General features: G+C 36.6%; 1 protein-coding gene and 1 long non-coding RNA gene across 6 annotated transcripts; both read left to right on the plus strand.

Annotated features, from left to right (window-relative positions):
* Positions 1-2682: 2682 nt before the first annotated feature.
* Positions 2683-4451, plus strand: LOC113274076 (E3 ubiquitin-protein ligase AIRP2-like). The gene is made up of 5 exons (XM_026523591.1): positions 2683-2860; positions 3106-3268; positions 3539-3605; positions 3732-3948; positions 4042-4451. The coding sequence occupies exons 1-5, from the start codon at positions 2781-2783 to the stop codon at positions 4253-4255; spliced, it is 741 nt and encodes a 246-aa protein (XP_026379376.1). The 5' UTR covers positions 2683-2780; the 3' UTR covers positions 4256-4451.
* An 11129-nt stretch (positions 4452-15580) lies between these two features.
* Positions 15581-18113, plus strand: LOC113276102. 5 transcript variants are annotated; one of them, XR_003323972.1, is made up of 4 exons: positions 15581-15680; positions 15987-16173; positions 16285-16552; positions 17271-18113. It is a non-coding gene; the product is annotated as an uncharacterized LOC113276102 (long non-coding RNA). The 5 variants fall into 5 exon arrangements; XR_003323974.1 differs by having other exon boundaries at positions 16285-16337; positions 16449-18113; XR_003323971.1 differs by having other exon boundaries at positions 16285-16337.
* Positions 18114-18371: the final 258 nt, after the last annotated feature.

An 18371-nucleotide genomic window follows, 5' to 3' on the forward strand; every position in this document is an offset into this window, starting at 1 on the left:
TTGATTGAAGGGTATGGACTGGATTCAGTCAAGGAATTAGATAAGCATCAGCTTTTGATCTGCACTGTTCTTAGCATGTCGATTTGGCAGCAACAAAACATGAAATCACAAGGGTGGGGGGGTCGACGCCCTTTTATACCCACACACTTTGCAGAGTCCTAACTATTTGGTTCGAACACGAAGAAAGGCAGTCGAGCCGGCTGACACGCCATGGTCGTGCCGATGCCGTCCACCGTACGGACCTATCGTTGGTGATCGATCAAACTCTTCCTAGTAAACCTTATCTTTCTTGTTTCTTTTGCATTTTGTATATCACCATCAATTATTTATCCCGTAATAGTGTCACCATTACGTGCTAAGCAGGGGACTTAATGTTGATAGTGGTTTTCGGTTCAGGGCTAAAACTGGGAAACCCTGTATTTAATGCGCTGTCATCCTGCAAAGGAACAAAAGCCATTTGAAATTAATGAATGTATAAACCAATTCGCTCACAAATGTATTGAGCAATTCAATATATTTATATATATATAAAATTCACTCAGAATGGTGCATATAGCAACTATCCCAAACGTTCTACGAATTTTATATTCCACTAGCATCATTCACTAATGCATCGCCCGCCTAGTATTTCCTATGCTATGTTCCCCAGCTGAACTCTCAATGTTGGCAGGACATGACGATTAATGTTCACTCGCAGCAGAGCAACACGAATCTCCCAAAATGTCAGTATTAAGATCTGCATGAAAGTACTCACACAGGCTGCGTCACCTCTGATAAAGAGATTTTTCGCATCAACGCACTTTCTAATTAAAATTTAGCACGATCAACGAGCTTAAATTCCTTAAGAAAAATCTAGACTGTCCATGTCAGTCTTAAAGAGCAATCGCGGCCACACAATTTGGCCACACAATTCAACAAGCTTATCCCCTTTCTAGTGGAACTAGGAAACCTCCAAAATGTCCACCGGTGGGCCCACTAGCATCCCAGCCGATCAAAATTCTTTTAATTCAACCGCTACACCCCTGAACGTTAGTCAGAATCAGGGTGACCGTGCCGCGAAAGAAAAGCTCAAACGAGCTAGACCGACCACAACGGTCTTAAAAATCATCACATCCGTCCAACTTAGCCAGCCAAGTTGGATAGCTTAGATCGTGTTTTGGACAATCAAAGAGGCATCAATGTGAACGCCGGCGACCCAACTACATCCCTGGTCGATCGACTTGATCATGGAAAGCCAAGAGCGCATCAAGTCGTTCCTAAGTTGTGTTACGGCAGCATACTACTGTCGAAAATCGGTCACAACCGTCCATCTTCGTCATCCAAATTGAATGGCTTAGATCTAATTACAGGCGGCCTGGAAGACATCAGCATGCTCACCTGCAGCCTGCCTTTACACCTGACCAATCGACCTGTTCAAACCAATGACCAGTGCCTTGAATCGATCGCCCAAAATAGGGTTAGCCGCATGGCTTCCAAAACCCTAAATTGCATCAACGACAGTATGCAACTGCCGCAATTCATCTCGTCCGTCTAACTTCGCTAGCCTAATCGGATGGTCTAGATTTATTTTCAAGAGGCCAACTGGGTAACGCTGTGATCACTGGCCACCCCTCCTCCACAGGGAGCGATCAACCAAGTGGTAGCTCACCCATAGGGTTCTCAAACGATCGCCCAAAGTTGGCCGGTCACGCTACTTTTTATGACGTTCAAATTCGCGACTAATTTGAACGAACTCTAAAACAATGATGTTTCCTGCCCCATCGATTATTTTCAGCTGCTTGTTTAAAAGCGATGCTTTATATATATCGATTATATACGATGTTTTATAAATATTGATTCCACAAAAAAATTTGTTATTTGACTTAAAAACACAATGTGCTGCTTTTAGCGGCGAGTCTCATGACTTGACCCATTTACTCGAGACATCAAACACGTCACAAATTGGGGATGCTCATTGGGGTATTGGTCTGGCGGTTTACAGCGTGCAGCGTGCAACGCGCCCATTACGAGAAAGTGTCAGGAAAGGACAGACAATTAATGGAGAGAGTAGTGGGTGAAAGGGTGATCGGTCTTCCTTCATAATGGAAACGTGATGGTCACCACCTTTTGCACAACCCCACTTTTCCACTACTTAACTGCCTCCACTTTCTCGAGATCAGGGGTGCGTTCAATGACTGGTATAAATAGGTTTTCCAACATATTTTCGAACACGGGTGTTATCAACACAAGTAGCCAGAAACCATATTCTGATACAAGTCATAAAACAACCACACCTTCATAATTCAACAATCTGATCTCAAACACCTTCTTCGCTTCCCTCCCTAAGATCAACCCTTCTCCTTCACTTTGTGACCGAATTGAATCTGGAACGACCATTTCTTGGTTTAGACCAGAGTCTTACAGATCGATCTCTCGAATCTAAAAATACTCATGTGCAGTACATTTGTTTAGGGTTTGAATTCGTTTCTCATCAACACATTCAAATTTACCAAAAACAGCAGAATCAGTTTTACCCAAAACACCTTCAAAAGAAAAAGAAAGAAAAAATACTTACTAAAAAAAGAAAAAAAAGGTACTCACTAAAAACAACGAAATGTTTGGTGCAAGTGGAACCCACTAAGCAGCAAAATTTACCATTTTTTTTTCCTTTCTTTTTCTTTTGTGGTCATTATAATAAAGTTGCATTGAGAAGATCAGGAACCCAAACCCCATTCACTGTTGTGCAATAGCTCTCTCTAGCTCATCTCACCAAGAACAATATAGAGAAACACAGAAAGATTATGGACAGCCAGCTCTCAAGGTTTTTTTACAAGGAGACTCTTAAGGTTCTTGAAGCTGATATTCAATATGCTAATACCCTGTACGTTTTCTTTCTTTTTCTGAACTATCTGTTCTCCTGATCTTTTTCGTCTTGAAATTCATGAAAAGGTCTGGGTGTTATTACTTTCAAAAAGATTGTTCTTGTACTGTGTGAATTTTGATGGTTCTTGATTTCTTCTTTAATTTCAAGGAAGGATTTTGATGGTTTTTAGATGAGGAAAGTGAAGTGGGTATATGAATTTGAGTTTTTTATTTTTTTATTATTATTTTATTTAATTGTAACAGGGCAAGTGCAATTCCAAGAGCAAAAGGGGGTGCATGCCTCCAGATGAAAATTGCTTACAATCACTTGACACCATTTTTTCTATTTTTACTTCAATGGATTGATTCTACTTGTGCATGTCTGGTTCCATGTTGCTCAAACCTGGTTCACATACTTGTATACAAGGTGGGTTTTCATTTCCTACCTTGTTTATAAATTCTTCTTCTTGCATTTGTGAAAATTATTATAGGAACTAACTATGTAAGATTCTTAGGATAGACACATATCCCATAAGTTACCTCGATTCTTTCAGTCTGGACTACCGTTTCTAGTGAGCCGGTTTTCTAGGAGAGTGATGACTTATGACTGCCCTTCCTATAGTGGTCAACCCCAAATTTCATGAAATCCTACTCTTGGGCTTGTGTTTAATCCTCTTGCAATTATCGATTGTTACAGGTATACGCGGACGGGAGAAAAAGTTTAGCTTCTAATGGGAGGAAGGCAACTATTAGGGATTTCTATGGTTTGTACAAGTTTCTACATTTGAAAGAAAATTTAATTTTGCATTTCCTCCCTCAAAGAAAATTTAATTTTGCATTTCCTCCCTCAATTTTGAAGTTCTAACAACCAAAACGTTTACAATGTGCAGCTGTAATATTACCGTCGTTGCAACAGCTACAAACTAACTTAGTAGAGATAGATTCTACTTACGAAAAGAATCTATGCAAAGAAATATTTGAGAGGATGAAATTCAATGATATAAATTTGGACAGGGAAGATGAATGTGGTATTTGTATGGAAACTTGCACAAAGATGGTGTTACCTAATTGTTGTCATTCAATGTGCATTAACTGTTACCATGACTGGTACTAGTAACAGAACCTCATATTTTTTGTTACTTGAAAATTTTGAGCTGATTCCACAGGAAGAGCTAATTTTGACGAGTTTGTGGTTTACAGGAATACGAGGTCAGAGTCCTGCCCTTTTTGCCGAGGGAGTCTAAAGAGGGTTAGTTCAGGTGACTTATGGGTTCTTACTAGCAATGGTGATTCAATTGATCCAGAAATTGTAGCCAAGGATGACTTGTCGCGTTTCTACATGTATGTTAATAAACTTCCTCGTGACATTCCAGAAGCCATTTTCTTAATGTATTATGATGAGTACTTACTTTGAATTGATCTAGTTTAGTAGTTGTAATAGATTGTAAGAAAGAGTGATGTACAAAAAAGCCGACCATCACTATGTAAATAGAGTCTGGCACTGAAAATCTGTTACTTACATTGAACCATAATAATCCTGTCTGCAGCGGCATAGTGTAGAACTGTACCAACATATGACTTGAATAATAAATGTTCAAAGTTCCTACTTATGTGTTGTGTTCTGTTTGAGATTGTCCATCGTTAGAATATGCTAAAAATACGTATGAAGCAATATCTGAGACAGTTTACTTATGAAATGTGAGCAGTTTGTGTTGAAGTGTGATTATCTTGGGATTCTGTCGGTGCTAGGTTTTAATCTCATCGCAGTGTCATCATTCCCATAGTCTGAAATTTCAGCAATTCAAGTATTTTACTTGTGGTTCAAACTAGTATTGCAGATGAAAGTTTCAAATAGACTTTTATAAGGGGGACTCTGAGTTTAATGTGATCTGATTTGATTTAATCAACTTCACGGTACAGTCCATACTTGTTTGTAACTGTCAACCCCGTCGAAAAATTAGAGGTTGTGCATATGAACAATCATTTGGACTGAATCAATAAGGTCGTGATCCGAGAACAGGGCAATGTCCTTTGACTCTGGAAATAGTCCCCAGTGGAAAAGAGACAAGAGCAGGTGTTGGCCAGATTTCATGTGCTACTGAGATTATTATGACTAGTTATGAATTGTTTATTTCCGCAAGGAAGGGGAAATCAAAAATTTACTCATCAGAGTAATGGGACTTGTATTACCATTTACCACAACATAAGTTACAGCTCCAGAGGACTTCGCATGACAAGCAATTTTGACGAGCTGGGATTTACATGTTTTTCGGTTGGAACTTGGGAGGGGTCAGAATTCAGAGGACTACATCTATGTACTTTCGCCGTGCACCTCTTTTAAAAGTCCAAAGATTAGTTCGGAGCAACATGACACGGAATGCTGAAATGTCATAGAGATGCACACGCACATAACGGCATTCAGTTGAGACTGAAATACAAACTGGTTCTTTTTTTCATTTTTTTTTATCATAAATTTCATTCATGGTAAATTAGAGATGCATGTATCAAAGATCAAAATACAATTCAAAGGTACTAACGAAGAGAAGTAACAAACTACTGACGCGAGTACCAAACAATCCTAAGAGTGGGAGAATGGTTTTGGGATTATAATCCAACCATTTTGAAAGGTTTTTTCTTCTTGAAAAAGAAATATTCTTATACAAATATGAAAGTAGTATGCCCAAAGTTTTGAATCTTGATCACCATGCTTGAACTTCCACCTAAAATCTCCATTGAGATCACAAAGAAACTTCATGAGAAAACATATAGTGTCTCCATAAAGGAGAAGACACAAACAAAAAGGACTAAACACCCACAAGGACACCATAAAAATCTCATAAAAACATTGGAGATCGAAACAAAAACTTGTCCTTGACTACTAACTATCTAAGAAAACTAGAAAAAGAAAAGAAATCTGCTCAGATCTAGCCCAAAATGGACTAGATCTGAGCAACAAACTTTAATGGTGGTGAAAGTTTCTTTTGGTTTTGAGAAGAACCTAAAGATGAGAGAGTTATAAGGTTATTATATTGGTATTGTTTCAAATATCATGCCCTTGCACTTCATAGGTCGTGCACAGAAACTAACAATAGCATTATAACAAATTCATTTTATTTTTCTTGCTATTGTAGACTGTTTGGAACAAAGTTTTAGATTAAAATACTCCGTAGTTTATAAGTACTTGGGCGTTCCTCGCCTCTTTTTTGTAAACTTTTTTATAAATGTTCTTTTATTTTTATTTGTTAACTGAGTATCACCCGGGCCTTACGGCCCGGTATCAACCTCTCATTTTCATATTTTTCCATTTACGTGTGGTCATGTGTATAAGGTTTTCTGGCTTAATCAATAACAGTCAAAATGCAATAATTGTATATTAAATTTTTGTGTGCAACAATTTTTCTCCCATACCTGCAAGTTATATCCATAAAGAAGTGAATATTCACCATCCTAGTTTTCTCTGCGCTTTTCATCATATTCCCTTTATATGGGAAGGGTAAGAGTTACGGTCTTTTATTGGAAATGATGACTAATAATTGTCTAGAAGCTTCATAAAGAATATAAAAAAAAGTTGAGGCCGTGAAAATATCCATAATGAGTTCTGCAGGTGAGTTTTTCTCTTATGAGTGCTTTTATGGGTTTAATCATGTTTCATCAAAAAAGATTTGTCAATGGTGATGGTGATGGTGATGGTGATATTAGCTATTAATTTTTAATTCCCTTTAAAAAAAATCAGTGAACCCAATCACGACTTCAAACCATGTAATTTCAACATGTTTGAGGTATTCTTATGTACCAATCATATGCTGATCAGTCGATGCATCACTTGTTAAAGGTATGTAAATTCACTTTACAACAACGTACCTCTAAAGTTTAACTTCGAACGACAACCCTGGTGAATCACTCGTTATATGCTCATCAGGTGCATGAATACTTATATACCTTCTCGACAGCCAAAGGCTAAGGACTCTCGATCCCAATGAATAAAATCTGCAATAAACAAACAAAACATCAAATCAATGCTTATATAACAGGAGGGTTTGTTATTTCACCCAGTGGCCAGGATACATAGGAAATTCTAACTACTGGCTGAGATCTTCCCTCCCCTCCTAGAATAACTTACTTGATTGGTTAATCCAATGGCTGACATTCCCTCACGTCCCACGCTAGGTGTGTTAATTTTGTTACTTAATTGCCGATTATATAACGGCACAGCCGTGGATAATTCTTTACATTTTCAACACCAGATTGATGTTTCAATTGACATAGGATCCCTTTCCATTCTCTCTCAATGTTCCGATTAATGGAGATCTCATCGTGTTCGAGTGATTTATTTCTCTGAACTTCCCTATTCCATAACAGATCTGATACCCTAAGATGCCTTTCTATTCTCTCCTCAACAAACAACTGAAGGTATTCCCGATACAGATTGATTTTTGTTCATCCTTGAAATAATTGGAATCTATCTATAAAATGTCAAACCCCAATCGAGAACAGCATCAGTTCCAATTGAATTTGTAATTTTTTTTCCATTACTTCCGGTTATTGTTCCCGTCCACTTTTAATCGGGTGAATTTTTCCCGTTTTAATTTGCTTAAATTGACGTCTTCAGTTCCTCTGATAATGTTGTGTGATATTTTTTATTTTCGCTTCCTGATGTTACTTTACCCATTTTTTAATAATCCTTCATTAGGTATAAACTGCATCACTTAATTCTATATTTGAATTAGATATCTCATAAATTTTTACTTCCATTTTCAGTTGCTGGCCTAAGAACGGGCATCGCAGATTAATATCAAACCCTAAAGGCCCATGAAAAGTTGAAGAGTTTGCGATCCCTTGATGAAGGAAAATCAAGCGTCATTACTATTCGTGTTACTAGGAAATGGGAAGAATTGGACTTTATGTCCACCAACTGTTAACATTCAATGAATGAATGTCTACATTGTATTGAGACGGTTTGATAATCAATTGATTATAGAAAGAAATATAATTGTTACAGAGGTCTCTCCAGGTTATATACTCGACTCAGCTCATTCCCTAATTCTCTACAAACCACACGTGCACATGGAACGCCTATACTAACATTCAATCTACAGTACACACACACACACACTTAGATATAGGGCTGCACAAAACCGAACCAGAACCGAAAACCAAAACCGAAATCGAACAATTTAAACTGAACAGAACCGAAATCATATCCCAATGGTTCATTTGTGGTTGTCAGTCCCAAAAAACCGACACTATTGGTTTCGGTTTAGGTTTCCTAAAAACACCGAACCGAAAACCATATGGTTAACCGATTGTTACTGGCCATATGATTGAACTAATATTAGCCGTGGATGTTAGAGGGGAGCATTAAGCTCTTATATTTTTTCCGTCTTTAATTCTCTTTTGAACTAGTTTTGTTTTAATTAGTATGTAGTTAAAAGATGTTTGGGGGTTTTCTTAGCTGGATACTGCGAACCTCTATTATTCTCATAGCGGAATGAATCTTTTCATACTGATGAATTGTAGTTAATGAATGGTTAGGACTCTTAGGAGGATTATTCGAATTAAAGCCTTTTGCTGTCATTTTAGTTGCTCGTCATTTATGTCTCTGATATGTTGCCAGCAAACTTTTCTGCCGCTTGTAGTATTAGGTGTACTGTTTGTGTAAACTATAAAGCACTGACACATTATTGTTTATAAATCATTCGGTTAACCAAAAACCGTCTGGTTTTTAACAAAACCGAGTAGAAACCGAAACCAATGAAACTGAATAGGCTATATGGTTTATTGGTTTTCATTATTGAAAAACCGAGTACTTTGGTTTCGGTTTAGGTTTTGCCAAAAACCGATAAAAACCGAACCATGTGCAGCCCTACTTAGATATGCTATTACCATCCCTCAAGGTCAAGGTGCTTTGAAGGTACCTTGATCTTGTTCACTCTACAGCACACACACACACACACTTACATATGCTAATAGAAATAAGGTGTTGTTGATGAGTAGTTAGGAAGGAGTATATGGTTGGTGTAGATCAAAGATGAGCAACACTGCAACAGCTGTTAACAAGCAAAAATGTAGCCAGACCTGTAAGAACTCTTGGGTTTCTGCACTGTATGATAAGTAGGTGATGTTGGAATCCAAGTAGCATTTATAGGGGTAGATTTAACAGCATATCCAGCAGTAAGAAATGATGGACACGGTACAAAAAAAAAACCAACTGATAAGAGTTGCAGTTCTAAGATGGAAAGTATCGTACTCATATGCTACAGTGAAAAGAAACCAATTGAACTTGCAGAGTATAAGCAAACACCTGCAGTTGATATAGCTTGAATGTGACTGTAGAATCATAATGTTGTAGCAAACAGAATATGACTATTTTGGTGTAGCAACAGTATAATATGCAGATAGAAGTAGTAGTTGTAGTAGGTGTCATAGCAACATTAAGGATACAGACAGCAGCAGGAGTAGCTTGCACAGAAGAAATAATGAAATAGAAATAAGAGCACATACCATCAGCACAATTAAACCTAAAGTACACATGAGCCAGCAACAAGAGTAGTCAGTTGTTCAAGACCATAATGAAAGGTAGGTGATTCTGCAGTTCACAGAGAGTAGGAGATGGGAGCAACACAACAACATCAGTTGAGTCTTGTATCATTGGAAACATCACCAGGACAACTGCAAAACCTTAAACCAACTGACTATACTAACTGTACCACCATTTGTAGAAGTAAACAGTCTCACATACTACAACACTTGGAAAGTTTATCATTGGCATATGACACTCAACACATAGCAGGCCACAAAGAAAACCAGTTGCACTTCAGTTGCGTAATAACATGAGTTTGTAAGATGCAGGCTCATACAAATAGGCTTCACACAAGTTTGCTGTGAAGAAACCATGCACAATTCTGCCTGTAACTGTATTCCTACCAGAAATAAGCTGAAAGCTCATTCAAAACATATTCACAATTCAAATCCTTAACATCATTAGCCTGTAAGCCGCAGTCTCACACAAACACAATTCCAGCACCACATCTTGCAATGACCATTCATGAGAGAACTAAACTATGAACACCATTAGCTTGCATACATCAATGACACGAGAGAAGAGTTAAGACCTTGAACTGATATCCATAAAATTATTGAGAGTACTGAAAAGTACTTGGTAGTTGTACCATTATTTATGCACTAAAAGAAAATGAAAAGATACTGATAGAGATAAAATATAAAGGACATCAGGCTATACTTAGAATTGAGTATAGACTCATCAAAGAGAACATCAGCCTGAACTTAATATAACTCACCAATTCCAATCCCATAACATCATCTTCAGTTTCATCATTAAACTTGCAAGCCAACTCACTAATGAAAGAGGACTGTACCAAAGTTAGTACCAATGGGATGAACCGATAAGAAGCAAATTAAGCACATATAGTGCAACAAACTCTCATTCCATACACACATCAATAAAAATTTGTGATTTAAGAGGAGATTTTCCTCACTTTCAAGTGGAACAACTTTAAGATTCTCTCTTATTTAGACAAGGTGTAGAGGAGATAGGCATGCTCAGACTTAAAATCGTCAGGTATCAGCACAAGTAGGACTTGATGAAAGAACTAGTTACCACAAACCTAGTTATAACGAAAGCAGCTTTTAAAGACAGAATTGTCTGTCGTTGAGCTAGTGATGTAGAAGCTGAACAGATGATGTTAAAACTAAAGTAATTTAAAGATAAAGTTTGAGATTTCCAGCAGAGACTCAAATTTCAGTTGATGAGATAAGTAATTTCAACCCAAAACAACCAAACTGGAAATTGAAATACCAAGATCTCAAACCCTAAAACTGAGTTTTAGATCCAAAATCATGCTTAATCCTCTTAACGACGTTGCAATACTAGCATCAGGATCAGATACAACCTCACACTACTTAACCATAAATAATCACAACTGCATACTTTCCATGAAAATAATCTCTATGAACAAAATTAATGAAAATTAGAAGAACTCAAACCTGTTAATTCGTACACTCCAACTCTAATACGAAATTCAAACTCAGAAACATCATGTAAAACACAAGATTCTTCAACACATATGTGAGGACTGCCTTGAAGTAATATATGAGAGCAACAACTTCTCAATCTTCTGCTGAATCCAATCGGTGAAACGACTTTAAGTTTTCGCCCTAACTAGACCGTAGTGTAGCGGACTAGAACATGCTCAGACTATCTCAGCATAAGGAATCAAGAGCAACAGATCTTGATGAAGAAATTAACTGCAAAAACAAGTTAATTACGATGGAAATCTTTGGTTGAAGATGAAATTGGATCAGATGTTGTTTTAAGTAATTTAGATCTGAGATGTAATTCTTTGTAGGATGAAGAACAATCTGCGAATTTCTGATGAAGAACAATCATAGTTATAAGATGTTGTTGATGAACAACAGCAGGAGAGGAATATTCAGTTGAATCAGTGGAAAAACTGGATCGATACCCTCAGAAATTCATGATTTCTGAGTCTGATACCATGTTAACATTCAATGAATGAATGTCTACATTGTATTGAGACGGTTTTATAATCAATTGATTATAGGAAGAAAGATAATTGTTACAGAGATCTCTCCAGGTTATATACTCGACTCAGCTCATTCCCTAACTCTCTACAAACCACACGTGCACATGACACGCCTACACTAAGATTTTCTCTACAACACGCACACACACTTACATATGCAATTACCAACGACATTACCAGTGTCGATATGGTTATTGTTAACGAACATGTATTGATCCCCTGTTTCCATGAAATACAGTATACAACTTCAATTGTGTATGACTAACACCTTCGCTGATATAGGGAGATAAGTTACATGCCGTCATACCCGAAAATATTATCTGGAAACTTGGTGAGCATATTTGAGAGGATGGTTTGTAACACTATACATCTTACAGGTCATTCTTCCGTTTCATCTTGAAGAAGACTGTCAACGAGTGATTGTGTGTCCGCATAAAAATTAGAAGAAGACTGTTAATGAGCCACAAAAACTCTTTGGAGAACCTGAAATAGAGGTAACAGAAAATTTATGGTGTTGCCATTATTATTTTAACTGATGCACACTAGCTGATAAAGGTTACATAAATCAACTAACAACAGAATCCATGCGTTCACAGGAAGGAAGAGTATTCACCACATTCATACTCATAAAAGGTTTTGCAGACAAATAATAGTATTGCATGTTCTGTTCATATTGCCAAGACAAATTATCCCAGAATGGGCATTATAAACTTTTGGTATTTCACATACAATGATGCATTTCTCGAAAGTACATGACCAATTGAAAAAGCGTGGGTCTAACTACCACACCAAATATTTTGCTTAGCAATCTGTATGGACAAACTCCAATATACTTTATAGAGAATCAACTAGACAGTCAGACTCAATCTAGATAAAAGTACATCAAGGAGTTTTATATATCAATCTCTCGATTTGATCTATACTCAAGCAAATAGAAATCTGCGAGTCTTTATCAAAGAGAGATAACTTGGATGGTACAAAAGACCAATATCCAAGTGTCAATCAATTTAAATCAACAACCAAAGGTTGGATATTCTAATTGATTGATCCTAACACACAACCTGTGATACTTCAATTATAAAGATAAACAATATAATCCGGAAATATAAATAACACAGACACCAGAATTTTGTTAACAAGGAAACCGCAAATGCAGAAAAACCCCAGGACCTAGTCCAGATTGAACACACACTGTATTAAGCCGCTACAAACACTAGCCTACTTCAAACTAACTTCGGTCTGGACTGTAGTTGAACCCCAATCAATCTCACACTGATCCAAGGTACAGTTATGCTCCTACGTCTCTGATCCCAACAGGATGCTACGCACTTGATTCCCTTAGGTGATCTCACCCACAACTAAGAGTTGCTACGACCCAAAGTCGAAGACTTTAATAAACAAATCTGTATCACACAAAAAAGTTTATAGTAATAGATAAATATGTCTTCCACAGAATTACCTACAATTTTTTGTTCCGTCTTTTGATAAATTAAGGTGAACAGGAACCAATTGATAATCCGAAATTATATTCCCGAAGAACAGCCTAGTATTGTCAATCACCTCACAACAATCTTAATCGACGCGACGAAAGAAGATGTTGTGGAATCACAAACAATGAGACGAAGATGTTTGTGATTAATTTTTATATCTTGCCTATCAGAGATATTAATCTCAAGCCAATCCTTGAGATTGTACTCGTACGATAGAATATGCAAGATCATATCACACAACTACGAGAAAGTAGTATCGGTCTGGCTTCACAATCCCAATGAAGTCTTTAAGTCGTTAACCTGGTTTAGAAGAAGAAACCAAAGGTTAAAGGAGTATCGACTCTAGCTATGCAACTAGTATCACACAGAAGATGTGGGGATTAGGTTTCCCAGTTGCTAGAGTTCTCCTTTATATAGCCTTTCAAATCAGGGTTTGCAATCAATGTTAGCTTGGTAACAAAGCATTCAATATTCACCGTCAGATGAAAACCTGATTTAGATTCAAGCTAATATCTTTCAACCGTTAGATCTAAAGACCTAGCTTGTTATACACAAATGAAATGACGATTTTAGGTTTGTGTAACCGTACCCAAACATGTACATTTGTTGGTTCAATAGTAGTTAACCAAATGGTTAGCCATATGAGCACTTTCATATCATCCAATCTCTTCTTCACCATAACTAGTTCAAATGACTCAAAAAACTAGTTAGAAAGTTGTTCAATTGCAAGGAAATCTTATGTAACTACACAAGACACAATTGAAGCAAAAATGATTTGATTCGCTCGAATCGGTTTATGAACTTTATATCCACGGTTTGCAAACTTGCATTCCTTAGTTTATATAAACATGAGTTCACAAACAATCGTCTTTATATATAGCCTAACTCAAGTTTGCGGACTGGGTTCGCGGACTTAAATTCCCGGAAGGAGTTCTCAAACTCCAGAAGATTTTCTCGGGTCGAGAATTTTCGCCAGTTCGCGGACTGGGTTCTCGGACTGAGTTCACGGCTCTAGTTCCGGTTCTCTTGATCAACAAAGTTCGCAAACTTCGGTTCAAGGAATAAGGACTTATACATATATGTGTTTCCACAACAATGCTTATATCCACCATTGAAACATTCTTCTACAATGTTATAATAGTCGTTAGACATAAAGAATCGACTATCGTCATCAAAGTCATTTTCAAAGTGATTGAAACATAACATGACTTTCGTCACTAGGTAAAGATAAGTTTGGCCAAAGCAAAAGCTTACCAACACATATTTCGAGAAATAGATAGGCGAGATAAACTCGGCTCGAAATAGCAAATGTGAATAATCAAAGTCTATATAGCACAACGACTTTTGTCTCAAGATAGGAGATAGAGTAGATAGACTTTTGAGTGATAGATAAATTCAAGTCTCCACATACCTTTTAGTCGATGAAGATCCACCAGTTCCTTGAGTAGTTCTTCGTTTTGTATGATGATCGCCATGGAGTTCTTGAGCTCAACTACACTTTCTATCCTAGTCCGAGACCTTAGCTATAGTAGACTAGAAATCAAGGCTTATAGTTTTGATCACTAACATTGACAAACATGCTTGAGATAGCAACGCATGCGAAGTCGACCGAGCAATGCTCTAACACCAATATTAATTAACAACAACCTGTATTGGAATTATAAAGGAGATAGAGGACTTGACCAGATCTGTTATGTTCGTCGCCACGGGAAAAGAGGCATACGATTTAATCAATGTAGCGTCTCTAAAATGACGGCTATTCACAAATCTCTAACGACAGCTACATCCAGTTTATTATAAATTCTATGTAAAACTAAATTCAATGGTATTGAACACACTCTCTAATAGTCATTCGATGCAGGAGCTTTCCCGGAATCATGTATTCAAAATCCTATATGAGGTTTTACATAGAAAATTTGGTTTTGTCATAGATGCATTCAACCAAGACGGACAAACCATGTTTCCGGTGTTGCTAGTAAACAGGCCAAATAATCAGAGTTTGCTGGGATATTCCGATAAGATGCAAGCCATGCTCTCGATTCATATTTGTCTCTAAACTCTTTGCCTTGACACTTTGCTGGCCATATTAATTTCAGATATATTATTGCATGACTAGAATAAAGTGGTTGCAACTGGCAATTTGGTTGGATGAATCTAGATCGGATTGGTTAAATGTGGATATTGCAATTGGCAAAAATGATTTTAGATTCTAACATTTGCTTCCATTTAGTTAAACATTAAGCATTGTTTAAGTAGTGATTAACGTCACATGGGTTTCCCTATTGTAAACAGCCTCTCAACATCATTGCGCTCAATGCAAACATACAATGAAGCATGCCAACCCACATCGAGGTAATTTAATCTCACTTGAACAGTATTGTTATAACGATGTCTCGAAATTATATGACCAATATTAATCAACAACAACTTGGATTGGACTTGACCGGATCTGCTATGTTCGTGGCCACGGGAAATGAGGCATACGATTTATCCAATGTAGCGTCTCTAAAATGACGGTTAGATTTGTGCCACCATTAATAATATAATTTCAGGTGATTTTTCATGCTGTGGTTATAAACTGAATAAAGTTCGTTTCTTACAGCTTCTGGACCCACTGAAAATATTTAAATCAATAAGAAGTTTTTGTTTTTTTGCACCACAAATCTTCCGAATTTTCGACCCCTCCCCGATGGTTATTTTTCACTTTTTTTTCACCGCTTCTCCAGATCTCCCCCTTTTCTCTAGCTCTACTTCTTTTCATTCCTGCGAAGAAACCCTAGCCTTGGTACTTTCTGTCTCTAATCTTCCTTCTCTCTTTTCTTTTTTCTCACGATTTATTTCTATAATTATGTTTTGGTCCGTAGGTTCGTTATCTTCTTGGATTTATGTAGTACGAGTGATAGCCCTCCCATAATGGGTTCGTTTTGATTCATTGTTGTTTCTTTGAATTTGTAGAAACGATTTCTGTTGGATCAAAAAACCCTATAATAATTGAATCAATCTCTGTGTTTTTTTTTTTCTTTTTTCTTTTTATTTTTTTTTGTTGTACTGATTTTTTTGGATTTTTTTTACTTCTTTTCATGTATTCCAGGTGATAAAACATGCACCCGCAAGATATGGATGTTTTTGGAGGAAATCATATTGAAGACGTGATTTGTTATTCTACTATTTTTATTGATTCTCACTGTCGACTTTGTATGCATGCCTTAACGGTTTTCGTAGCTCATATTGTTGATTCACTTAATGGTTTTCCTAGCTTAAACGGAGAGACATGCCAGGTAAGATCAGTTTCCTTTTCTTATTTGTTGGGCACTTCTTATTTGATTTACTTACATAATATTGTTCTTAGTTTATTGTTATTTCACTTTTTTTGGTTTTCACCCGAACAGGCAGTTGCGGCTGCTCGCTCTCCTTTTGATCTTAGTTTGCTCCAGCAAAACAGGTGATTGATTCCATATACATGTTTTTTCTTATTTATATTATCAACCTAAAAGTTGAATGAGTTTTTGTTTATCTTGATTATTGTTTTGATTTATTTATTGGCCGAGAGAAGAGGCATGGAATAGAAAAAATCCTAACTCTATGGCAAGATATCTATTCCGTTAGAATGCTACATCAAGCTATAATGGAATATAGGAATCTTCCATTAAATAACAGGTAAATTGTAAACATTAAAAGTTGTTCGAAGCCGTTCTTCCAGAACTGTGTGTATGAATCTTTAATTTGGATTTCTGCAAATCAGGTCTAATTGCTCTCTGGAGATTTTAGTGTATATCTTAAGCTAAGTTGCCTTATCCTGGCTACTACTGTTAACCCTGTTCTGTCGAACTTTTTGGTTATTGGAGTCAGCAGAAGTTGCCAGGGAAAGAAAACTTATCGGCCGCCAACTATGAAAAACTAAAGAGTGATGGGGAGAGGTGTTGTGCTTTTTGTTCACTGCCTAATTTTGTACAAGCTGATTTGGTAATTGGGATAGTAATCACTGCATAAAAGCTTCAGAAAGTAAATATAGTTTTTTACAAAAGAGCATAGGTATATATCAAAATATCCCAACCAGATGTGTAGTGAGTTATCTACCCTTCCTATACACGCTAACATTAGGAACTATGAAGCTATAGAGAAGTAAAATAAATATCGTCATTTTCTTCGATGGGTACCTTAGATCCTTTAATTTTTACTGTCATTCATTATTTTAAATAAATAGATTGATTATTTGGGAAGACAATTCGTAGGTGCTTGAAACTAAAAGTGTGCCTTCTTCCTACTGACATAGGTGCTTGAAATATGTTACATATGAAATTGGTCTCTAGGTACCTGTCTCCTAATGTTCTACACAACCTGTAGTTAACCATTTTTTTTCTTTGATATTTTTCAGCTAATCAGATCTTTATCAACTCTGTGCTTTTATGAAGCATTATTGATGGCAAGGATGCTGGTGCAGATACTCCCTTCAATACTGTTCTATTTGATCATGTAGGAGGTCTAATACTTTGCAATACATTATCTCTTTTAAATCTTTTATGTTAGTAGCATTTTAGATTTTCAGGTGGTTTTAACATCGAAATTCGTGCTTAGGAACGGTAAGATGGATCATGTGATTACATTAGGAACAGAGAAACCTAGAAAATCGATACCACACATTTTGGAGTATCTTGATTTAGCATATTTCTCACTAAACTTATGTTTGATTCAGGTCAGGTTATTTTTCCTATACTTGACTTCTTTCTATGGTTTGCCTAGCGGAATAAATTTATTCACTGATGTCTCTTTTATTGCTGTATTCATGAATAATGTCAATAATATGTATCGGGAAAAGATCTAAAACATAACGTCCTTTAATTATTTTTGTGGTGTTGTATTTTGTTCTAGGCGTTAAATTTGTTCAGGCATGAGTATAAATGGGCTCAACAGATTTAGTGGAGAATTAGAAAAATGAGTATAAAGAGGCAGACGTCTGTTCTTGGATTGATTGAAGTATTGAGCATTACAAAGTAAACTCATCATCCATCTACCATATGCTTTACAATGGGTTCACATAGCTGCGTTTTAGTTTTTTCCATCCAAGACATTGTGTATTTTGAGTAGCTTGACTGTCACCAGTGTAGACCAAAATATCAATTCTTTGATTTTGAATGTAAACCTCTCTAATTTTTATCTCCTCCCTTTTCTGAGATTTTCATTACTTAAGTTCCATAAAATGTAAATTTTAATTTGCTAATTTCCCTACTTATTATTGAAGAGCTTCAGCCGAGAAACAACAGCTATAAAAACTGATTATCGAATTTGGGTGTAAAAATGCAAAATCATGTTTGTTTATGAAATTCTCCCATGGGGAAAATTTGATTTTTAAAGTGTGAACATATGGCTAATTAACTTACTGTTTGAGGGTGAAAACAGTTTCTGCTAATTTCGGTAATTTCGTGTGTGGGTGAGAAACGAGTCTAAACCGTAAACAATGTACTGCACGGGAGTACTT

Source organism: Papaver somniferum, chromosome 4, assembly GCF_003573695.1.
Source record: "Papaver somniferum cultivar HN1 chromosome 4, ASM357369v1, whole genome shotgun sequence".
Lineage (NCBI taxonomy): Eukaryota > Viridiplantae > Streptophyta > Magnoliopsida > Ranunculales > Papaveraceae > Papaver > Papaver somniferum.